At 37.6% G+C, this 25,680-nt stretch overlaps 1 protein-coding gene across 4 annotated transcripts in view; it reads left to right on the forward strand.

The window, feature by feature from the left end:
* The window catches only part of DZANK1 (double zinc ribbon and ankyrin repeat domains 1), a 114,502-nt gene that overhangs the window by 28,150 nt on the left and 60,672 nt on the right, over positions 1 to 25,680 (forward strand). For all 4 annotated transcript variants that reach the window (XR_013157183.1, XM_077114890.1, XM_077114891.1 and 1 more), the window contains exons 4-9: positions 2,878 to 2,992; positions 4,393 to 4,477; positions 5,790 to 5,914; positions 9,960 to 10,045; positions 16,245 to 16,362; positions 19,369 to 19,482. Coding sequence is in view for 3 of the 4 variants with exons in the window: in XM_077114890.1 (XP_076971005.1) it covers positions 2,878 to 2,992; positions 4,393 to 4,477; positions 5,790 to 5,914; positions 9,960 to 10,045; positions 16,245 to 16,362; positions 19,369 to 19,482 (643 nt within the window). In the remaining variant the exon portion in view is untranslated. The remainder of the gene's footprint in view (positions 1 to 2,877; positions 2,993 to 4,392; positions 4,478 to 5,789; positions 5,915 to 9,959; positions 10,046 to 16,244; positions 16,363 to 19,368; positions 19,483 to 25,680) is intronic.

Here is a 25,680-nt window from a genome sequence, read left to right on the forward strand (position 1 = left end):
CAGGAAGAGTGCTATCAAGGATAATTGGATCTTGAATGGCAGTCCTGGGGCCAAAGAGAGACATTTAGATAGCACCGGTGTTGATGTGAGTGAATTAAGCAAGTGGTTCATCTAAAAAGTTGTCCATAACTGCATTGAAACCTATGTATATGTAAATCTTCTTTTTTAAAACATGGGATTCCCAAAGCTTAGCCACCTGTGAGTCACTTGAGCCAGTAAATATGTAAGTATCCAATGATTACAGAAAGCTAAGCATGCTATTTCTTAAATTTTATCACTCACAGATAAGTAGTGACTGTTTATATGAATTGTATATTTATGAGAACTTTTTTTTACAGCATATCCTAAAAGTAAACCTTCAAATTTCTATTTAGTTCAATGTTAAATATTTCTCAGCTTTTTTGAAGTTCGTGCTTTGTTTTTTTCTGAATATTTACTCAATTGAAGAGTTTTAAGCATTTGGAGAGAATTATTTAAAGGTTCAAAATTTTTAAGAAGTATACAAAGTAGATGTGTAAGAAATCTGAGAAATGGCATAACAATGCTAATAGAGCAGAGATAAAATATGTCAAAGACCAGTATGAAAACAACAGCAAGCAAAGAAATAACACGGAAGAAAGAGAACAATTGGAAATATAAAGAAACATTAAAAATCCAGACAGATCAAGCAGTTTCTGTATGCAAACAGTTAATAATCCATGTGGAGCATGTGAAATAGGAAGCCTGGGTTCCAGCTGTTGGCCTTCAATACAAGTTAATGGGTGTGAGAGTTAAACATCAAATAAATACACTAATTGCTCTCATGATGGTATCCCAATTCTTACAGCCAAGAGACCTATGCAGTTGTGGCCAGTGGGATGTGTGTAGAAGTGATGGGTACAATTTTCAGAGTGTGCTCTTAAAGGGAAGAGGGAGGTCCTGCTTCCCACTGGTGGGAATGTGGATATGGTGTTCAGCCATGTTGTATCGTGAGGACATGAGCGATGTCTTACAGACTGTGGAGCAACAAGGTGGAAACTTCTCTGTGCCCCTACCATTAGGACAGTTCTTGGCTGCTTAGGTATAAACCTACAGAGAACATGATCCAGGGTAGATGATCAGAAAAGATAGCACTATCAAATATTGGCAAAGATGTGGGGAAACTGGAACTCTCAGATACGCTGGTAAGAATGTAGAATGAAACAGCCAATTTGGCAGTTCTTTAAAAAGTTAAACATACACTTAACTGTATGACCTAGCAATTCCACCCACAATAAATGAAAACATATATTCATACAAAAACTTTTGTATGACTGTATATAGTAGCCTTAGTCATAATTGCCCAAACATGGAAATAACCATGTTTGGCAAATATATGATAACCCAAATAACCAACAATTGGCAAATGGATAAACACATTGTGGTACATCCATTAAATAGGATACTGCTCAAAAATAAGAATGAGCAAACTTATGACACATGCAATATTGATGAACTTAAAAACATGGTAAGTGAAAGAAGCCAGCTATATAAGACTATGTTTGTATGAGTACATTTATATTACATTTATATTACATTTCTATAGAGAGAGAAAGCAGATTGGCATTTGCCTGGGGTGGGGCATAAGAACAGGGATTGACTACAAATGGGCACAAGGGAATTTTGCAGAGTGATTGACATGTTCTAAGACTGGATTGCAGTAATAGTTGCACAAATGTACAAATTTACAAAGTCTCATCAAACTCTACACTTAAAATGGGTAAATTTTATGGCATGTGAATTATACCTTAGTAAAGGAAAGTAAATATGAGTTGCAGGTACTGAGATGAAATCTCCACCATCTTTTAGTCATGGAAACCTCTATTTTGCTTTCTCATAGAACTCCTGCTGCAGCAGAGAAAAACAAGATTGTGAAATATTATGACTAAATTAAAGACATAGTTAATATTTGCAGAATAGCAGTTGAAATCTCCCAAACCAGCATATGCTATGCTACCTAAAAAAGTGTAAGGAAAATTCTCTTGACTTACATGATATGATAACTATGTAACCCCATTCTTTGTTTTAGAATAATTTAAGGCTTAAGTCATGTCTTGATAATGATTGTGGTTGTTAGTTTTCAAAAATGGCCTGCCAGTGAACCCTTCATAGCCCTTCTTGAATCTAGTCTGGCTTCATTAATTGCTTTTTGTGTGTGTGTGTGTGTGTGGGGGGGGGATCTGGGAATCGAACCCAGGTCTCCTGCATGGAAAGCAAGCATTCTACCACTTTGTAAATTTGTACATTTGTGCAACTATTACTGCAATCCAGTCTTAGAACATGTCAATCACTCTGCAAAATTCCCTTGTGCCCATTTGTAGTCAATCCCTGTTCTTATCCCCCACCCCAGCCAAATGCACCCCTTCCGTGACTTGCTTTTGAACAATGAAATACTTCAGACTTATGAGGCTGGATCATTAGAAGTGTTGTAGTGTTTGCTTTGGGCTCTTGAACATATACAGTAGGAGAAGCCAGCCACCATATAAAAAACTGCCCATGCTGACATGGAAAGAGAGAGGACTGAAGAAGACATTTTGGATGGCCAGCCCAGTTAAAACTTGAGTTGACTCTAGTCCCAGCTGACATCTGACTACAAACACAACAAGAACTACCCACTGAGCCCTGTTAACCATGGAGTTGGGTTTTAAGCCGCAGTGTCTTGGGGTAATTTGTTACATAGCAATAGAAAACCAAAGTGAGACTAAGGTAAGGAAATTCTATAGAAGTTTTATTTTGAGCTCTCCAGTTTAAAATATAACACATTTAGTAGTTAGACTAAGGGACTTTAATAGAGTCATCATAATTACCACTTTTTCTTTGAATCTTTGTGTAACAAACTTTTTTAACAATCACTTTCAGAGATTGCAGACAGAGTGGAATTGTAACAAAGGTGTTTCAGGTAGACTATGAACCACCAACTGTGGTTTCTTCTGAAGAAAATGTTGAAAATGTTCTCAAAGATTCTTCAAAGCAGGCAAGTAATAAAGCTATAATTCATCTAGATAGTCACCACATTCTTGGTTCCTCCTTTTTCAGTGGTCACATCTTCCCTTTCATTTCACCCTTCCTGCTCACAGTCAGACCCTTAAAATTGAAGTCACCCTCATCCATTGCAAATTATATTTCCTGAATTCCCTGCATTTGGTTAGACCTGTCTCCATCCTGAAAAGTAGAATTCCTACCCCACATCACTGCCTATACTCAGTTTGTCTTGTATGACTTTCCCTTACCTACTAAAGAAAGCAGAAACTTTTAGCCTAGTATCTTAGGTAATCAGTTTCTGTCCTCAGCTGGCCTCTCTTGCTTTGTCTACAACTTCTTTACATAATCTGCAGCCAAACTCAACTGGGTTGTTTGTGCCCTATCATTGGTCTCCAAGCACCTGGGTTTTCTCCTTTTATAAAATGCTTTGAATTTATAATTATTTTGTTCCTTGTCTGTTTTCCCATCCACTGAAAACTCCAGGATTGCAGAGAATATATCTGTCTTTTTCATTGCCTTGCACGGGGGCTGACAGAAGAAGGTAGTGAATGTATACTTGTTGAATAGATCATGAGAACTGGTAGAAGTGCTCAGAGGGTATAGCTTTCTATTACGTTGAAATCTTCCTGCACAAATGGCTGTAAAGCCTCACCTCTTTAGAGAACTAGACCTATCTAAGAAAGAAGCTTGAAAATTGTCCCTGGGGTGTGAACATCAATGAGATAGATCCAAGGAGCAGAACAAAAGAAGGGGCTTCTCCATGAAGAGGCAACTAACCAAGAGATCATAGTTATGGGGGTCTCACTGGGGGGAACAGAGAAGGCTATTGGGAAGGCCCATTGAGTTCAAAGGATAGAACTGAGGCCAGAGAGAGAATGCTATGGGACCAAAGCAGTGGGTACAGGCATGATGTGAGACTCAAGTTGAGCCCACTTGTCTCAGCAGGTGCTCAGTCTTGAATCAGGTGTAAGGGACTAAGTCTGTGGAAAAGAAAGTCCAGAAAGAAGGCCATTTAAGGAGTAGGTGTGGGAAGGTAGCCTACATAAAACCCATCTTGGTCTGACTGGACTCTTACCTTTGTCCTTTGGGTCTGGTGCCACCTTCATTATTTCTCAGACCCTCAGAACTCCAACATCCTGCCTTCCTGTACTACTGCCTCCTCCTGTCCTGGCTGCTTAATCTTGTGGGGCCTAATAACCAGGCATGCTACCAGCCGAGCAGCCCAGATACAAACCTGGGGTTTCTTTAGGAAGGTTAAACAGGTCTCTTTGAAAAAACTATTGTAAACCCTTGCAAGTAACAAATGCATGCTACCTCTACCATGTAAATTTTAATTTTCACTTTGTAAATGGGCATAATCAAGTAACTGATAGGCAATCTTTTCATTCCTAGAAACTGAAAAATGGATTTTTGGAATCAAAACTAAGGAAGAAAGAGAAGAAACCTGGTTGGAATGTTCCAATTAGAAAGTTTCCAGGTATGATGTGACAGAGCAAAGATAAGGTTTAGAATTCTAAACTCCCCAAACAGGGTCAGTGCTTATTTTCCTGTGGGAAGAGGTAGTGGAATAAGAAATACTGAAATAGGAAAGTTAAGTATAATTTGAGTTTTAATGCTGTCATAGTTCAAACAGCTTATGATCATGTGGGATAATCAGGCAGTCCAACAAAGTGAGATTTACTGATTCACTGCAGCAAGGGAGACCACACATCAGAGGAACCGTGGAAATAAACAAAGAAAGAAAAAAAGATAGAGTCAGAGGATTTGGGGGAAGGGTGGAGTTCAGGTGAGATTTAAATCAAAGTAGAGGTTTTTAGGTTTGTTTTTTTTGTATGCTATATGGTGGGAGTCACATTTCATTCTTTTTCCATGTGAGTATCCTGTTATTGCAGTACCGTTTGTTGAATTTGTTTGTTTGTTATGTTTCTTTGTTTTGCGTGTTTGTTTTGGGAAGTGCATGGGTTGGGAATCAGACCCAGGTCTCCCACATGGCAGGTGAGAATTCTACCACTGAACTACCCTTGCACCTCCAAAGCAGAGTTTTGATAGGCTCAAAGCAAAACAGGGCTGTGAGTGAATGGGTCAAAATCAGGTCTGGCCTGTGAAGGGAACCCAGACCTGGTTTCCCTTCACAGGCCTTGTTTGTCCTGGTTTGTTGTACCTTGGGAACAACAAAATTAAGATAAACATGGCATCTTGGGTTCTGAAATCCCTTATCTGAAGTTCTTCACGAAGGATGGAAATTTTAATTAATTAATTAATTAATTGAGGTGTATGGTCAAGATTCAAACTTGGGTCTCCTGAAAGATTGGAAATTAAGGCTACTTTTCCATGTTAAAGTGACCTAGATCCTCCAGCGTGGGTTGTTTTTATTCTTAATGCTATGATTTCAAATGGCAAAGTTTCTGATAATCAGTGATTTTGGAGAATAAGATTTCTTGGTGAGTAAGAAATAGTAGTCACTTAAAGAGGAGGTTCTTATGACATTTTACTGCACTGTATTCTTGGGAGAAATAATATTTCCTGCTAACCTTTCTCATCTTCATGTGGTATGTTATGGAAGGTAGCAGGGCAGTATTTTACTTTTTCAGTCTGGGCTAATTTTTTTTTTCTCTGCTAATTCACTGAGTGAGGACTCTATGTAATTGTTACTTCTAGGGCATGAATGTGATGATAGCAATCTCTTGTTAAAAGGTTTCCAATATAAAGAAATATTTGCATGGTTTTATATATATATATATATATAACTGCTGATGTTCACAGAACAGTCTTTTTTACTATAATTTTAGACCTTGGGATAGGTGAAAGAACTGACTCTAAAATGCTGAAAGATCTTCGCTTCTCAGAGAGTCCACTGGAAATCCTAGCTTACTGTGAAGAGTCAGGTTCTAGACTACCTACCCACCAGCCCCAGGTAACTTCTAAGGAAAATCTTTAGGGTACAAATATCTATCTTATTATACTATGGGCAGGCCCGGTTGCGAATTACTGATGAGATCGGTCTTGAGTATCAATTCATTTTGCAAGAATTTTGGGCTTTATTTTAATTGTAAAAGGAATCCACATGTAGTGCAAGATACAAGCCCATTTACATTTTACATTTACATGAAAAAAACATTTAAGTTTTTTCACTTTGGCCATTGCCCAGAAATTAGACTGTAGAGGAGTCATTTAGGAGACTTTTGTATCCTTAGCTTGGGCCAAGATTGTAGCTGTGGTGAGATTAGGAGGTGGTTGGAATCCAGATGTATTTTGAAGTCCAGAGTTGACAGGTTTGATTGAGGGAGAGAATGGATGGGAAAAGGAGGAAAATTTAAGAATGAGTCATGGTTTTGGCCTGAGCATCTGGAGATGGTGGGGCTAGTAACTGAAATGGGGACCACCATGGAGGAGCAGGTATGAAAGGGGCTCATCAGATTTTTAGATATGCAAGTTAAGACTCAGGAGGGAGGTCAGGGCTTGAGATATGCATTTGGGATTATTCAATATATAGATGGCATTAAAGCTTGGTACTGAATGAGATCACCTACCAAGAGTGTAGGAAAAATGAAGAGAAGGTGACAGAAAACAAATCCCTTAATTTAGAAATTGAAGAGCATAGCCTTAGAAGTAGTATGAACACTAGCAGAATGTGGTACCATAGAAGCCAAGAGAAGAAAAGATTTCAAGGAGAAAGTCCTCTATGTCAGATGTTACTGAGGATTAAAATTAGGGAAGGACAGCGAATTGCCCATTGGATTTGACAAGAGGGAGGTGATTGGTGACCTTAATTAAAATGTATTCTTGCTCCTGTAATACAGGAAAGAAGCCCTCATACTAGTTGCCTACTATTACTATTATAGAGTTTTAATTTCCCACTGTTTATCAAATAGTGTGTGGGAAGATGGAGGAAGCCAGGAAGTCAGGTTGACTTCTGGCATCTAACGACATCCCAGGAGCCCTTCCCCTCCTCCTATCTGAGCCCCAAGCAGAGTACACCTAGAGTCATAAGACTTGAGGCTTTCCATCCAGCCACAACTGCACATTGTGTACCCAAGATTCCAGGGCTGCTCATACTTATCAGATATAAAGAGCATGGTTCTCAAACCTGGTTACATACCAGAATCACCCAGGAAGAACTTTAAATAAATGTATAGATTCCCAGCCACCCCTTCCTGCAGTCTTCCTAGGTAATTGGATTCCATGGCCCTGCGTTGGGTTCCATAGATGGCTTTTGATGATCAGCATGGCCTGAGAATCACTGGCCAGAGTACCAAACTATCTTTACCCCTAGGTCAAACCTTTTTCTTCATTTTCAATCTCTATGACTGATTTAACTCAGCTTGACCTCCTGGCTTCCTCCGTCTTCCAACCCACTATCAGACCCCATAAGGCCTGCTTGTAAAACCCCACTAGACAAAAGGACAACCGTCACTACAATAGACAGTTGCTCTTTTCCAATCTTCTGGAAAAATATTATCTGGTTTCCAAATGGAAATGAGCACACACAACTGTGGACAGGACACAGTGGAGCCCAAATAAGAATACTGCTTTGGAGAAACAAAAATATCATTTTGAGAAGTTTTTTTCAATACTACAGTTTATATAGCAAGCCTCCAAGATACGAGTTAAAGCCAATTTATAAATTCCAGGCTTTATGGGAGATTTCCTCTACCAAAGATTGAGTGACCCTAACAAGAAATAAAGCAAGATCACAAGTCTGCTATAGGGCTTCTACAACTATTTGAAGATTGATTAGTATATGACAGAACACAATCATTTTCACAAAAACAGTCTTGCATGACCATAATTATGTGTAATGGATCTGGAAAGAGTTCTTTTCTTTGTGCATGAATATTTGGATTACCTGGAATTGTTGAGGAGTTGCTTCCAAAGAAAGAATAGAGTAAAATAATATATAAAGATTCAAAGATTTGGAATCCCTCACAACTAGAACTATAGGGACAAAGCCAAATTTGGGGTAATTTGGAGTTCAGAAAGCCATAAAAGGACCACAAAAATTTTTTCTTCCACTTTTTTTTCTTCACCTAAATTCTTCTAAATATTTCAACTTAATACAGTCTGAAGCACGCTTTGGCAACTCAATAGAAACTCAATAGCAGGCTTGATTTGGCCAATGTGCCACCATTCTGCAACCTCTGATCTAGTCCATGTTGGATTTGACACAAAAGCAACTGTGAACTCTGACTTCAGAATAAAGCCTGGAAAATAAAGTCTAGAGTCCTAAGCTCTGCCCACAGGCGTTGTAGTAGATGGGAATTTGTCAGATAGGCCTGTGTTCAAACGTCTACTTCCTGTTGATATGACCTCAAGTCAGTGACTCAAACTCTCAGAGCCTTAGCATCCTCATCTCAAAATGGAGTTGTTATATGTGCCTCTTGATCTGATGTACTGAGAAGGGGGCAATGTAATTTCTCTGGTATTCATGCCAGAAGGCATGACTGAATCTAATCACAAGCAAATATCAGACCAAACCAAATTGAAGGAGACTCTACCAAAACAATTGGTCGGTTACTCTTTGAAAATATCAAGGTCATGAAAGACAAAGAAAGACTGAGGAGGTATTCTAGATTAAAGGAGGCAAAAGTGACATGACAATGAAATGTAAAGTGTGATATGGACAGGACCCTGGAAAAGAAAAAATATATATTTATATATAGGCTAAAGAACATTATTGGCACAATTGACAAAATCTGAATAAGGTCTGTGGACTTGATAATAGGATTGTATTATTGTCAACATTCTTGATTTTGATAATTGTGTTGTTGTTGTTTAAGAGAACATCCTTGCTCTTAGGAAGTGTGTGGGATTATTTAGGAGTAAAGGAACATCATAACTGTAGTTTACTCTCATATGATTCAGAGAGAGCAAATGATAAAGTAAATGGGGCAAAATATAAATGTAAACAACTGGCCAAACTGGTATCATTTGTCTGCCCTTGCACCTTTCCTGCAAGTTTGAAATTACATGAAAACAAAATGTTACAAAAATAAAACAATATGGGGATAAGATTATCCACCTCATTGGGTCATTGTGAAATGTCAAGAAGATAATGGCTACAAAATGCCTGCATAATTTACTCCTATTAGACCCTCCTTAAACGTTAGCTTATCCCCCTTCACATTCTTCCTGCAATTTTCCTTTCCCATCTCGGTCTTCCACCGCTCTGACCTCTGGACCACATCAAAGCACTTGCAGGTCCCAGCATACTGTGGACTGCTCTGTCACCTTGCCTTTGCAAGGGAGTTTTCTCTCCTTGGTTCCTTCTTTCCCTTCTGTCCTCTTGACAAACTTCTCTTTACTCTTCAAAGCCCAGCTCAGATGTTACACCCTCTTGGAAAGCCCCCAAGCAAGTGAATGTGATTATTTGCCCCCCTCTGGGTTTCCATGAGACTCAACACAAATTTGTCACAACATTTATGCATTGTATTTCACTTATTTTATATGTACAAGAGTCAGCTCCTTGAAGGCAGAGACCATGTAATATTTATCATTGTCCTCATCCCTGCATCAAGCACAGTGCCTGGAACGAAGAGGATGCTCAAATACAGGTTTGTTGAAGTGAGTTAAAGGTTTCTTGACAACAGTAGACAACTGCTGCATATTTTCTTATAAGCGACTCCTTTTGAATTACCCAGAGATATAATCTTTGAGAGCAAACTTAGATTTTTAAAAAATCCTGTCTTTATCTGTGGTAAAATCAGGTATCTTATTTATATAAGTTTTGTATTTAATGAAATATATGTACATATATATAATTATGAATATTGCTAAGTAATTTTTATAAATGTTGGGTACTGGGTTAATAGTTATTTATAACTTTCCTTATCATTTTTTTTAAAGATGGACACTTGATATAAGAGAAAACACTAAAATGAATTTTTAATGGAATTTGAGTTTCCATGGCCTTTACCATATTATATTGATTTCACGTGAATCTTTTTTTTTCCAAATTTCAGTTCCCTAGTTTTGCTCACATAGCCAGCCACAAAAGTTTAACCAGTACTGAGATTACAAGAATTCAAAGGGAGACAGACTTTCTCAAGTAAGTGTTGCATTGCCTTTGTTCTTTCTAAGAACCTCTTGAGACACATGGACAAAGATAATGTAAGGATAGAAAATAACAATGTTGTTTACCATCCTCCCAAATTTTTCTTTATTAATTTTTTACAGCTTTTTAAGGTATAATTGACAGATAGCAAACTGCATATATTTAAAAAGTACAGTTGATATATATATAAAACACAAAACTTTCCCCACAATCAAGAAAATGAATAAATCCTTCACTTCCAAACGTTTCCTTGCACCATTTTTTAATCCCTCCCATGCACCCCTCCCATCCCCTACCAACCTGATCTGATTCTTGTCACCATAGCTTAGTTTGCATTTTGATTCTCTATGTAAATGGAATAATACAGTATGTACTCTTTTTTTTACCAGGCTTCTTTCACTCTGCATAATTATTTTGAGATTCATGTTATTACGTATAACAAATATTTATTTCTTTTATATTTCCAAGTATTATTACAGTTTATGGATATACTACAGTTTGTTTATCCATTCACCTATTGATGGATGAATGTGTCAAAAACGATTACAGATAAAGTTGCTATAAATATTGTTGTACAAGTTGTTGTATGGGCAGATGCTTTCATTTCTCTTGGGTAAATAACTAGGGGTAGAATGGCTGGGTGATATAATAAGTGTGTTTAACTTTTTAAGAAACTGCCAAACTTTTCCAAAGTAGTTGCATCGTTTTAAATTCCTACCAGCAGTATATAATAATTCTGGTTTCTCTAAATCATTGTTAACATTTTTATTTTTATAGTTATTCTTTCTAGTAAGAGTGTGGTAGTATCTTATTATAGTTTTAATTTATATTTTTCTAGTGTCTCATGATGTTGAGCATTCTTTTCATGTACTTATTTACCATCCTTACATTGTCTTTGATGAAGTGTCTGTTTAAACTTTTGCTCATTTAAAGAATAGGATTATATGTTTTCTTATTATAGAGTCATATGTGTTCTTTGTCAAATATGTGTTTGCAAATATTTTCTCCTGGTCTTTGGCTTATCTTTTTATTTTCTTAACGTTGTTTTTGAAGTGCTAAAGTTTTAAATTTTGATGAAGTATAATTTATTATTTTGCTTTTATACTTCATGCTTATTTTGTCTTATTAAACCACACCTGATATCACTAAGATTTTCCTGTTTTCTTCTAGAAGTTTTTAAGTTTATCTTTTATGTTATAGTCTTTGATCCATTTTTGTATGAGGTAAGGGTTGTAGTTCATATTTTTGCATATAGCCATCTATTTATTCCAGCACCATTTACCAAAAAATTATTCTTTCTTTGTTGGTTTTGGAATATTTGTCAAAAATAAATTGACAATATTTGCCTATTTTTGGACTCTGTATTCTGTTCCATTAATGTTTGTCTATATTTATTCACTACACACCCTGCCTTGATTATTGTAGCTTTAAAATAAGTCTTGAAATCAAGTATTGTAAATTTGCCAGCCTTGCTTTTCTTTTACAAAGATGTTTTGACTATGATAGATTCTTTATATTTTCAAATACACTTTTAAATCAGCTTGCCAATTTTTGCTAAAATTCTTATGGGATTTTGTTGGATTGCATTGAATCTATATATCAGTTTAGAGAGAATTGACATTTTTAATAACATTGAGTTTTACACTTCATGAAAATGAGATATCTTGCCATTTATTTAGGTCTTGTTTAATTTCTTTCAGCAGTATTTTTAATTTAAGTATACATATTTTATCATTTTATCCTTAAGTAGTTCATGTTTTTTAATTAATTTTTTAAAAAAATTTTTGCAAACTCGTACTTATCTCCCCCTTCCCCTACTTAATGTGTTTGATACTATCACAAAGTGTTGCTTTTTGAACTTCAATTTCTTACTATTCATTCCTAGAATTTAAAATGTAATTGATTTTTGTGTAGTGGCCTTGTGTCCTACAACCTTGGTAACTCACTTATTCTGTTAGCTTTTTTTTTTGTTTTGGAATATTTCATAGATTTTCTATGTAGGTTATCAGATCATCTGCATGCCATTTTACTTCTTCCCTGTCCAATCTGGATATCTTTTATTTCTTTTTCTTAACTTACTATAGTGGCCAGAACCTCGAATACAATTTTGGATGGAAGTAGTGGCAGTGAACACCTTTGTCCTGCCTTTTACCATTAAATATGTTAGCTATAGATTTTTGTTTGTGACCTTTATCAGTTTGAGGAAATGCTCTTCTATTCCTAGTTTGCTGAAGTGTTTTTTTTGTTTGTTTTTAAATCAGAAATGGATGTTGGATTTTCTAAAAAGCATTTTCTGCATTTATAGAAATGATCATGTTTTTCTCTTTCTGTTAATATTGTGAATTGTAATGATTAGTTTTAAAATGTTAAATCAACATTGCTTTTCTGACATAAATCCCACTTGGAATATTATCCTTTTTATATGTTGTTGAATTTGATTTGCTAAAATGTTTAGAATTTTTACATATATCAGCATGGGGCTATTTGTCAGTAGTTTTTTTCTGGTTTTAGTATTAGGAAACTTCTGGCTTCCTGGAATGAGTTTAGAAGTATTCCTTCTTATTCGATCTTCTGAAAGATTTTGTGTAGAACTGGTATTATTTCTTCTTTACATGTTTTGGTAGAATTCACCAGTAAAGTCATTGGGGTCCAAAAATAATTTCCAGGGCTCATGCAGGGCCAGGAAGTTCATGTTCACATCGAAGTGGAAAAACTTCAGATGTAAGGGAGCATTTGATAGGATCTCAGAAAGGTGTTATTTCAGTAGTAGGAAAAAATTAGCCCTAGGATAAATGTTACTTTGACTCTGTCTAACAAAGCTTAAAAGCCACCTCAAAAAAATCACACTATTTCTCAGTAACTTAACTGAACCACAATACAAAACTTAAGAACTCCAAGCTCACAAAATATAAAGAAAACTATACCAAGGCAAACACGAGCAAATTGCTTAAAAAAAAAAAAAAAACAATAATAAAGAGAAAATCTTAAAAAGCAGCCACAGGGTAGTGCATTGGTGGCTCAGTGGCAGATTTCTTGCCTGCCATGCCAGAGACCCAGGTTCAATTACTGGTGTCTGCCCATGTGAAAAAAAAGCAGCCACAGAGGGGGTACAAGGGTAGTTCCGTGGTAAAATTCTTGCCTGCCATGTGGGAGACCTGGGTTTGATTCCTGTTCCATGCACTTCCCCCAAAACAAAACAAACAAGAAAAACTAACCGAACAAAAATTCAACAAATGGTGCAGCAATAATGGGATACTCACATGAAAAAATAATGAAATGTGACCCCTCCATCCAGCACACATACAAAAAAAGCAGCCACAGAAAAAAGACACATTATATAAAACAAAGATAAGAATAATAGTGGGGGTTCACCGGGGGTTAGGGGGTAGAATATAGGAGCTCTGTACTTTCTGCATGATTTTTCTATAAATCTATAACTTCTAAAAAATAAATTAAAAAAGAATGCTAGCAGACTCATCAGAAACAGTGAAAGCCAGAATAAAGTGGAGCAGTATCTTTAAAGCACTGAAAGAAAAAACCCATCCTAGAATTCTATATCCAGCACATATAAAGACCAAGGAAAGACTTTTTTTTTTTTTTAACATGGGCAGGCACCGGGAATCGAAACCGGGTCCTCTGGCATCGCAGGCAAGCATTCTTGCCTGCTGAGCGACCGTGGCCCACCCAAAGAAAGACTTTTTGAGACATACAAAAGCTGAAATAACTCATCACCACCAGATCTGTACTATAAGAACATTTAAAGGAAGACTTTCAGGCAGAAGGAAAACACCAGATAGAAACCTGGTTTACAAAAAGGAAATAAGAACCCCAGAAATGGTTATTATGTGGGTAAGGATAACAGCCTTTTTTTTTTTTAAAGATCTCTTTTAAAATAATTGATTGATTAAATAATTGTGGGTTCATAATATATATAGAAGTAAAATTTATGACAACAGTAACACAAATGCTATTTTTACTGGGGTTGAAAGTATGCTTTCATAAGATCTATCCTATATATAAAGTGGTATAATATTACTTGAGAGTAGATGGTGATAAATTAAGGATATGTACTCTAAAACAACGACTAAAAAAAGGTATAGCTAATAAATCAACAAAGGAGATAAGATGGAATCATAAGAATTACCCAGCAAACTTAAAAGAATGCAGGATTAGATGCAAGACATTGTAAATTTTACCTCCTTGGGTCTTAAATACTTTTGTTCTCCCATAACAGTTCTTAAACTATGTTCTGGAATGCAGTCAAGTTACTTGGAAATAGTCTCATCTTTTCAAGGTGGCTCTTAAGCTTTGTTAGATGGGACCAGGGCATCATTTAGTCCAGGGCTAATTTTTCCCTCCTACTGAAATAATTGAATACTTATGCAATGTTCCAGTACATACAGAGTTTTTCCACTTTAGCTAGTGTGAGCATGAACTTCCTGGCCCTGTGTGATCCCTGGGGATTATTTCCTCTGCTCATTTTCTGTATGTTACTTTTCTGGCCTTGAGTTTCCTTGTGCAGACTGATCAGTGCTTGGGTGAAGACTTGAAGATCCTTGAAGCTCCTTCTCTCTGTGCAGCTCTCTCTCCTCTGATGTTCTTTCCTGCGAACTCTAGCAGAGTTGGCCTCCTCAGACTCTCAGCTACGAACTCAATCAGAGTTCGTCCTCTCTGCAGTCTACCTTGGACCCTCTCTCCAGTAACCTGGGGCCATCATATGGTTCACATTGGTCGTTTCCGCTTCCTCACAGTTCATTGACTATTGTCCAATGTTTGAAACGTGTTGCTTCATATATATGTTTTCTGGGTATATTTTTTGTTTGTTGGTTTTGTTGTTTTGGGTATGAAAGTACATCTGATCTCTTTTAATCATCTTACACTTAGGTAGAAGCCCCTCAAACTGTTCAACAAATTCCTCAAAAATGGTTGCTTCGAGCCACTTTCCCTACTGTTCTTTGTGGGTGGAATGCCATCCCCTCTTCTCCTTCTGGCAAACTGCTTTTAAATCTTTTGTGTCCTGCTTAAATGTCCTGAAGTTTCTCAATCCTTCCCCTTTCCTTTTAATGTTTGAAGCACATTTTATATGCCTTTGTCTTAATATTTTTTATGGTGTGTTAGCATCTTTTCCATGAATTTCCTCCTCCTGAGTCAAGCTCTTCCAGGAGAGGTCCCAAGTCTTATTTCACTCTCTATTGTGCTGAGAGCTGACACTAAACTAGATACTGAGGGGGTTGCTAAAAATGAAAAGACAAGTGCAGTGATATAGCCAGGTGATTCCATAGGCTGCTGAGCAACACTTCATGAGTTTTGGGTATAGAAAGGAGGAGCCTGTTATTGCCCTTGTGAGCCCAGGCAGGAGACATGCTCAAATCTCAACAATATGGGCTGGTAAGGAAGGATGGGATAGGGTAAGAATGTGAAATGAGCTCAGTCATCATGGTAATTGTTGGGAGGCCACGATGGAGATGGGTGAGACAGTCTAGCCATCCATCACACAGTATCCAAACATCATAGGACCTAAGGAGCAGCTCATATAGTTGGGTCACAGGATCAGGGGCCGAGCCTCCTCAGAGAGCCATGATAGCAGAAGTGGTTTTCACAACATACTAATTTCAGGAATCCATTCTCTTTAGAGCAATAGAACCCAAATGGGCAGGTAGGAGCTAAATGGTGATGCCCAAGAAAGAGTGACCAATTTGTTAGGCAGGGCACTGGGACTCTAACCAGGTAGGCAGAAACAAAGGCAGGGCTTAAGTGATAGCAAACCTTCACAGTGGCAGGGAAGGAGGCCTGTTACTCAGACTTCCATCAGGCAGGAAGATAGAAATGTGCAGTGTAAACATTATTGAAATTCCCAGGGCTTACTTTCAGACACTGAGTCTAATGCAACCGGAAAAGCCAGAGCCCACTAAAAAGTGGGCCAAGGCTACTGAAAAGCTTCCTGCCCCAGCCAGGACATGGGATGGGCCCTAGCCTATAGGTGAAGAGAGAGCACCAGGGGTTCCAGTTGTGAGGCTACATTATAATAAAATGATCTAGGGAAACATCTGCCTTAAACTTGTCCCATTGTCTTTGAGACTGGCCTTTTTGTTTTGTTTTGTTTTTACCAGTGTTTGAACACTGTTAGAATTTCACCAGTCTTCTTAACTGGGCCCTTCATAACATGGCCAATCAGGAAACTGTTTTGTTGTAGGTGTGCCCACTGCCTTGCCCCCCGCCCATCTGATCCCTTTGCTCGCTTCTGTCAAGAATGCGGCTCTCCAGTCCCGCCCATATTTGGCTGTCGTCTCCCACCCCCTGAAGGAGCTCAGGTGAGCAGCAGAATCCTTACACCTCTCAATAGTTTATCTGATCTTTGCTTTTAGTCTGACACACACTAAGTACAGCGTAAATACTCACTGAAAGAATGACTGGCTGAATAATTTCTTAATATTTTTCTAATTAAGATTGGAAAAAATTGTACTTCAATTCCTGTTTTGTGACCTCACAGGTTCAGAAGATATTGAAATCACTGGTTTTAATGATGCATCCGTGGATAAATATTTCCTACACATTTGAGATTTCAATTCATAACTTAGGTACAATAAGGAAATACATTCTAGGAATATGTAAAAGAAGTAAAAATTAAAAACCTATAAAAATCCATGAAATATGTCCTTTTTTACAAAGAGGTTGTTTATTTAAGTTATGGATTGATTAGAATATTTAAATTTAAAAGCTTTAGCTGATTAATTCAAGGTAATAATGGATACCAGCTAATCACTGATTCTTTTTTTTTTTTTTTTTTGCATGGGCAGGCACTGGGAACTGACCAATCACTGATTTTATAGAAAGTTAGAAAACATATTTGGATTTTTAAAAATCAAAACCATAAACAGAATGTGTTCATCTTTATATACTTGCTATTTTGGTTTTTTTTTTTTTTCTGGTATTGGGGTTTACAAAATGAAATAAAAATGTCTGTGCTGTTGATTAAAAAATGACGGTCTTTAAAGAGATAGACACTAAGGAAACAAATCACGGATAGGACCATGGGGCATGCTGATTTCACTGGGCTAATGGGATCTCAGGATAGCAGAGGTCAATTGGCAGCACTTAACTGCCAAAGACAAGTGAAGAGTAGCAATGATATATAGCCATCAGAATCTGCTGATGTTTCTGGAAACTAAATAAATGGGCAGCCTAGTTGAGTATTACTTGGTCTATATAAGAAAACAAATAAATCTGGTTCTAATAGCCAAAAATCTAACTTGAGTTACCACAAGGGAGCCATCCCAGTCCATCGTCCAGTTTACAAACCTAAGTCGATTTACAAACTCAGAGTCTTTGATTTTAGGGGAGTCTGGGTCCCCTTTAGGAAGGACCCTGTAGCATTTCAAGTACATACCATAAATCCTCCTCCAAGCCACCTGTGGTCTTCACTAGAGTGACTATGCATTGGGAAAAAGGAAATGCACAAACCTTTGGGGGATTCTTAGACACTGGTTCTGAATGGACACTAATTCTTGGAGGTCCACAACACCACTGTGGTTCACCAGTAAAAGTGGGGGCTTACAGAGATCAAGTGATATGTAGTCATTCCTCAAGTCTGGCTCATAGTTTTTGCTTCATGGATTTTGAGTCTGTTGTTAGGTTTATATATATTTACAATTGCTGTATCTTTCAGATGGATTGAACCTTCATTAGTATGAAACATCTCTCTATGTCTAATAATATTTCTTGTCTTAAAGTCCGTTTTTTTCTTGTCTTAAAGCCCCCTTTCATGGTCTTTTTATTTCTTCAATCTTTTATGTCTCTGTTCTTCAGGTTGGACAATTTCTGTTGAACTATCTTCAAGGTCATCGATTCTTTCTTCTGTCATCTCTGATCTGCTGTTGAGTTCCTTCAGTGAATTTTTCATTTTGGTTAACAAAAATTTTTCAACTCCAAAGTTTCTATTTGGTTGTTTTTCTTTTTTTTAAAATATAATTTCATTTCTTTATTGAGATCCTCTATTCATTGTTATTATACTTTCCTCTCATTTTTTCTTTTGTTAATTTTTTTCTTCTTGTAATTATTAAACATGTTTTCATTTAGTTCTTTGAACATTTTGTAATGGCTGCTCTGAAATCTGTAGACAAAGACCACAACATCTGGAAGCACTCAGAGACTGTTTCTATTGACTACTTTTTTCCATCTGAGTATGGGTCTCATTTTTTTTTCTTTTTTTTTTTTCATGTCTTATACTTTTTTTCTTGAACACTGGACATTTTAGGTAATATGGTAATTCCAGAGTCTTCCTGTTGTTTTGTTTGTTTGCTTGCATTAAATCTGTGTGTCTGTCTCTCCTGTGTTGTGGGGCCAGTGATGATATTTTTTCTTATTTTTATTTTTAAGTCTGAGGCTACTCTTGGGTTTACATAGCTTAATGTTCAGCTGAAGATTGGTTAGAAGTTGTTCTCAAACATCTCAAGCAGGAAGGCTTTCACTTTCTGCTAGTGAATTTGTGTGTAGGGTGAGAAGAACATTCAGACCTCAGGCTTTTCTCAAGTTGGTCCCAGGCTTTACTTTATGCTGTTTTTTTGCATCTCCATTTGCTGTCTCCATCAGCCAGAGTTTGGGTGTGGGTTCACTCTAGTTACTGCTGTGCATGCAGACAGCCTTTTGTCAAGTAAGGATATGTGGAAAGCATATCAATTCCTTATAGCTGATTAACTTCCTGAAACTCCCTGTTAAATATCTGTCTAGTTTACTGGCCTTCTGATTGTCCCAAACTGGACCACAGTCCCAGGCTAGCAGAGCTGCTGACCTTCACTGTTTGCTTACCACTGAAATATTCTACAGTGCTCCAAATTGAGTGAGTCCTGGCCATCAGTAGCAGCAAACCTAGTGTTTTTCACAACCTTCCTTGCCCTGGTAGAACTACCCTGATGGCAGAGCTAGGGGAGGATGGGAGGAGTCCCAGGCAAGAACCACACAGACTTGAAGTGTTCTTACTTGTTTGTTGAAGCCCCATAGTTTTCAGGAAATTTTCAGTTTGTTGGGTGCCTTGGTTGACTTCCAGAGTGTTGAAATGGATGTTTTTGAGTTTTGTTCAACTTCACAGTTGCTTTTTGGGGAAAGGATTTGTTGACCTCCTCACTCTGTCATGCTGTAAGTCAATGGATATTTTCATTTTTTCATATCTCTCTTTTCTATAAAAAACAAACATGGTTTTATACTTAATAGAAATAAAATAGTAAAGGTTATTATTTAAAAACTTATTTTATGGAAGTAAATTAAACCTTATATTCTATGATCTTGAAGAGCTTTTGCATCTCAAGTCTTCCTTTGTGCAGATGGGCTTATGTGTAGAGTGCGGAAGCATGGTTCCCATGAGCACGGCCATCTGTGTGGTGTGTGAGGCTCCTCTTGCTCCACAGCTGCAGCCACAGGCCAGCCTCCATTTGAAGGTAATGAAATGTGATCTGTCAAAATATGGGTACAATATATAGAAAGCAATGTTTGAATAATTAAATGTCATTTATTCAGCCAGTGGAATTGGCTAGCAATTGATAAGCTAATATGTGTGAACAAAATCCATTCTTTTTTTTTTTTTTTGAATGCTGTATGGGGGTTGCATTTCATTTTTTTTTCCATGTGAGTATCCCTTTATTTTAGCACCATTTATTGAATTTTTTTGTTTGGTTGGTTTTTCATTTGTTTGCTTGTTTGTTTGTTTAGGGAGTACATGGGCTAGGACTCAAACCTGGTTCTCCTGCGTGGCAGTCGAGAATTTACCACTGAACTACCCTTGCACCCCTCTACGTATTTTTGTAAAGGCATGCTGGCACAAGAGTTTTAACTTGCCAATAGGCTCTATAATGGTAAGAGGGATGTATAAAAATGTGTTCCCTGAACAAGGAAGACAAGCTGCACTATTGCTAAATTAGAGGTTTATTGTTTTTTTACTTCATAAAGTTATGTATACACTTGAACAGTAAAATTTATATCGACTTATAATCTTATTCCTAAAGCGGCTTCATGCTTCTGTTTTATTTTGTTTTTTGATGAAGGATCCCTAATATGTAGGAAAAAAAAGATCAGAATTAGTCACATGGCTGCAAAAGTTAAATATCAAGACATATATTAAAAAAATTTGCTAGATAAGTATCATACCATAAAAATGATTTTAGAACAATTATTGATCATAAAACTGAATCCTTTTTTTTCAATCCACAATTCTTTTCACCTCCCTTTTCACCCCAAGTGAAGGTCACTACAGGATACAATAGGTTTAATGAAGAGAATTTGAGGGGTACAAAAGCAAGAATTTTTAGCAATGAGGGAAATACATGGTGTTAACATACAATGAGAACTCTAACACTTCTAAATTTTGGACTCTGTGAAAGGGAAATGTATTGATGTTTATAAGATTAAAGGCAAATCCACTTGTTTCTTCCACTGCCAAGCTCCTCTATGCTGTGGAGGTTCCAAAAATATCCCCAGGCTATGTAAATCCTCAGAAAGTCTTGAGAGATGAGATTTTTGAAGAATTAACTTGGCCAAAGTCTGGTAGATGAAAATTTGCTAATCTTTGTTCTTAGATAATTACTTTCAATCCTAAGAAGTATTAGAAGGCATTGTAGAAAGGTACCATCCATGGGGAGGGGCCAACATGGCAGCTTAGCAATGTGCGCGTTTTAGTTCATCCTCCAGAACAACTACTAAATAACCAGAAACAGTACCGAACAGCTCCCGGAGCCATGTCAGTGATCAGACACACAGAGCACCCCAGTTGGGACCAGCTGGACCAGCTGCAGGCCTCCCCGAAACCGTGAGTTCCCTAAGCCGCGGCGGCCGGCGCCCGGCGCCCCTCCCCCACAGTTGGCTTCCCAGAGGGAAAGGAAAGAGACACTAAACCTGGTCAAGGCAGGGGTCGCTCATTGGGCTCATGGAAAAAGAGGAAAGGGGAGGAAACGGAGGCTTTAGTGGCTGTGTCTCCACGGAGACTTGGCAGCCTCTGGATTCAGTGGCGGGACTTCTCAGGTTGCAACTGCCTCAGGCATAGGCAGAAACGGGCTGCTTTCAGGGCTGTCTCCCACCTGTGCCTTCCCCAGGAGAGGGGTGAAGACCAACTCAGGTGGAATCCCTCCCTCAAGGAATTCAGACCCCAGGGCATGGCAATTTCAAGCCATTAAAACCAGCCTACATCCTCTCCTCCATCTCCATCACGCCCCCAGCAGGGAGAGTCTTCCAAAGTTAAGTGCCGCAACGTCTTTTGCTGTTGCGACCCGCAGGCAGATGCGCCACATACTGGGCAGGATAAGAAAAACAGAGCTCAGAGACTTCACAGGAAAGTCTTTTAAGTCTTGCTGGGTCTCACCCTCAAGGAAAACTGATGCAGGTGACTCCTTGCCCCTGATAGGAGGCCAGTTTAGTCCAGGAAAACCCGGCTGGAGTCTATAATACCTACGTAGACCCTCCTAAGGGTGGAGAGGGAAAAGGCACCATACAAGCAGGGCAAGAAACAAGAAAACAAGAACTGAAAAATTCTCCTCTGTTAAACAAAACCTAAGCTAGAGGTCCATAAAAAGCTGAACTGAAGGTCAAAGAACAGATAGACAACAAATTCATCTAGCAAGAAAACCCTAGGTAAGAGAAGTGAAAGCAATCACCAGAATAAACTCATGAAGGTAATTAAATGTCTAGACACCAGCAAAAAATAACAAATCACACCAGGAAAATTGAAGATATGGCCTAGTCAAAGGAACAAACCAATAGTTCAAATGAGATAGAAGAGCTGAAACAACAAATTCAGAATATACGAACAGACATGGAAAAACTCATCAAAAACCAAATCAATGAATTGAGGGAGGATATGAAAAAGGCAAGGAATGAACAAAAAGAAGAAATGGGAAGTCTGAAAAAACAAATCACGGAACTTATGGGGATGAAAGATACAGTAGAAGAGATGAAAAAAACAATGGAAACCTACAATGGTAGATTTCAAGAGACAGAGGTTAGGATTAGTGAACTGGAGGACAGAACATCTGAAATCTGACAAGATACAGAAACTATAGGGAAAAAAATGGAAAAATATGAGCAGGGACTCAGGGAATTGAATGATAATATGAAACGCCCAAATATACGTGTTGTGGGTGTCCCAGAAGGAGAAGAGAAGGGAAAAGGAGGAGAAAAACTAATGGAAGTAATTATCACTGAAAATTTCCCAACTCTTAAGAAAGACCTAAAATTACAGATCCAAGAAGTGCAGCATACCCTAAAGAGAATAGATCCAAATAGACATTCTCCAAGACACTTACTAGTCAGAATGTCAGAAGTCAAAGAGAAAGAGGATCTTGAAAGCAGCAAGAGAAAAGCAATCTATCACATACAACGGAAACCCAGTAAGACTATGTGTAGATTTCTCAGCAGAAACCATGGAGGCGAGAACACAGTGGGATGATATTTTAAATTACTAAAAGAGAAGCACTGCCAACCAAGAATTCTATACCCAGCAAAATTGTCCTTCAAAAATGAGAGAGAAATTAAAACATTTTTCAGACAAAAAAATCACTAAGAGAATTTGTGACCGAAAGACCAGCTCTGCAAGAAATACTAAAGGGAGTACTAGAGACAGATATGAAAAGACAGAAGAGAGAGGTGTGGAGAAGAGTGTAGAAAGAAGGAAAATTAGATATGACATACAAAATACAAAAGGCAAAATGGTAGAGGAAAGTACTACCCAAACAGTAATAACACTAAATGTTAATGGATTGAACTCCGCAATCAAAAGACATAGACTGGCAGAATGGATTAAAAAACAATATCCTTCTATATGCTGTCTACAGGAAACACTTCTTAGACACAAAGATAAACATAGGTTGAAAGTGAAAGGTTGGGAAAAGATATTTCATGCAAATAACAACCAGAAAAGAGCAGGAGTCGCTACACTAATATCCAACAAATTAGACTTCAAATGTAAAACAGTTTGTGCTGGTTTGAAGGGAAGCATGCCCCCTAAGAAAAGCCGTGTTTTAATGTAGGTCGTGTTTTAATGTAGGTCCCAGTTCATAAGGGTAGAATGGTCTCTATTCAATACTGTATGTTTGAAACTGTAATGAGATCATCTCCCTGGTTGATGTGATTTGGTTAAGAATGGTTGTTGAACTGGATTGGGGGATGACATGTCTCCACCCATTTGGGTGGGTCTTGATTGGTTTCTGAAATCCTATAGAAGAGGAAGCGTTTTGGAGAGTGAGAGATTCAGAGAGATTCAGAGAGATTCAGAGAGAGCAACACTACAAAGCAGAGAGTCCACCAGTCAGCGACCTTTGGAGATGAAGAAGGAAGACACCTCCCGGGAAGCTTCATGAAATAGGAAGCCAGGAGACAAAGCTAGCAGATGATGCCGTATTCGGGAAGACGCCTCCCGGGGAGCTTCATGAAATAGGAACCCAGGAGACAAAGCTAGCAGATGATGCCGTATTCGCCATGTGCCCTCTAGCCGAGAGAGAAGCCCTGACTGTGTTCGCCATGTGCCATCTCACTTGAGAGAGAGAGCCTGAACTTCATCGGCCTTCTTGAACCAAGTTATCTTTTCCCTGGATGCCTTTGATTGGACATTTCTATAGACTTGTTTTAATTGGGACATTTTCTTGGCCTTAGAACTGTAAACTAGTAACTCATTAAATTCCCCTTGTTAAAAGCCATTCCGTTTCTGGTATATTGCATTCCAGCAGCTAGCAAACTAGAACAAGTTAAAAGAGACAAAGAAGGATACTATGTACTAATAAAAGGAACAATTCAACATAAAGACATAACAATCATAAATATTTATGCACCAAACCAGAATGCCCCAAAATACATGAGGCAAACACTGCAAACACTGAAAAGGGAAATAGACACATCTACCATAATAGTTGGAAACTTCAATTCCCCACGCTCATCAATGGACAGAACATCTTGACAGAGGATCAATAAAGAAACAGAGAATTTGAATATTACAATATATGAGCTAGACTTAACAGACATTTGTAGGACATTACACCCCACAACAGCAGGATACACCTTTTTCTCAAGTGCTCATGAATCATTCTCAAAGATAGACCATATGCTGGGTCACAAAACAAGTCTCAACAAATTTAAAAAGATTGAAATCATACAAAACACTTTCTCAGACCATAAGGGAATGAAGTTGGAAATCAATAATAGGCAAAGCGCCAGAAAATTCACAAATATGTGGAGGCTCAACAACACACTCTTAAACAACCAGGGGGTCAAGGAAGAAATTACAAGGAAATCAGTAAATATCTCGAGGCAAATGAAAATGAAATACAATATATCAAAACTTATGGGATGCAGCAAAGGCAGTGCTAGGAGGGAAATTTATTACCCTAAATGCCTATATCAAAAAAGAAGAAATGGCAAAAATACAGGAATTAACTGTTCACTTGGAAGAACTGGAGAAAGAACAGCAAACTAACCCCAAAGCAAGCAAAAGGTAAGAAATAATGAAGATTAGAGCAGAAATAAATGAAATTGAGAACATGAAAACAATTGAGAAAATCAATAAAACCAGAAGTTGGTTCCATGAGAAAATCAATAAGATTGATGGGCCCTTAGCAAGATTGACAAAAAGAAGAAGACAGAGGACTCAAATAAATAAGATCAGAATTGGAAGAGGAGACATAACCACTGACCCCACAGAAATAAAGGAGGTAATAACAGGATACTATGAACAACTTTATGCCAATAAATGCAACAATGTAGATGAAATGGACAACTTCCTAGAAAGGCATGAACAACCAACTTTGACTCAAGAAGAAATAGATGACCTCAACAAACCAATCACAAGTAAAGAAATTGAATCAGTCATTCAAAAGCTTCCCAAAAAGAAAAGTTCAGGACCAGACGGCTTCACATGTGAATTCTACCAAACATTCCAGAAAGAATTAGTACCAACTCTCCTCAAACTCTTCAAAAAAATTGAAGTGGAGGGAAAGCTACCTAATTCATTCTATGAAGCCAACATCACCCTCATACCAAAACCAGGCAAATTTATTTCAAAAAAAGAAAACTACAGACCAATCTCTCTAATGAATATAGATGCAAAAATCCTCAACAGAATTCTAGCAAATCGAATCCAGCAACACATTAAAAGAATTATACATCATGACCAAGTAGGATTCATCCCAGGTATGCACTGATAGTTCAACATAAGAAAATCAATTAATGTAAAAGACCATATCAACAAATCAAAGCAGAAAAATCACATGATCATCTCAATTGATGCAGAGAAGGCATTTGACAAGATTCAACATCCTTTCCTGTTGAAAACACTTCAAAGGATAGGAATACAAGGGAATTTCCTTAAAATGATAAAGGGAATATATGAAAAACCCACAGCTAATATTGTCCTCAATGGGGAAAAATTGAAAACTTTCCCCCTAAGATCAGGAATAAGACAAGGATGCCCACTATCACCACTGTTATTCAACATTGTGTTGGAAGTTCTAGCCAGAGCAATTAGACAAGAAAAAGAAATACAAGGCATCAAAATTAGAAAGGAAGAAGTAAAATTATCACTGTTTGCAGATGATATGTTGCTATATGTCAAAAACTCTGAAAAATCCACAGCAAAACTACTAGAGCTAATAAACGAGTAC

Source organism: Tamandua tetradactyla, chromosome 1, assembly GCF_023851605.1.
Source record: "Tamandua tetradactyla isolate mTamTet1 chromosome 1, mTamTet1.pri, whole genome shotgun sequence".
NCBI lineage: Eukaryota > Metazoa > Chordata > Mammalia > Pilosa > Myrmecophagidae > Tamandua > Tamandua tetradactyla.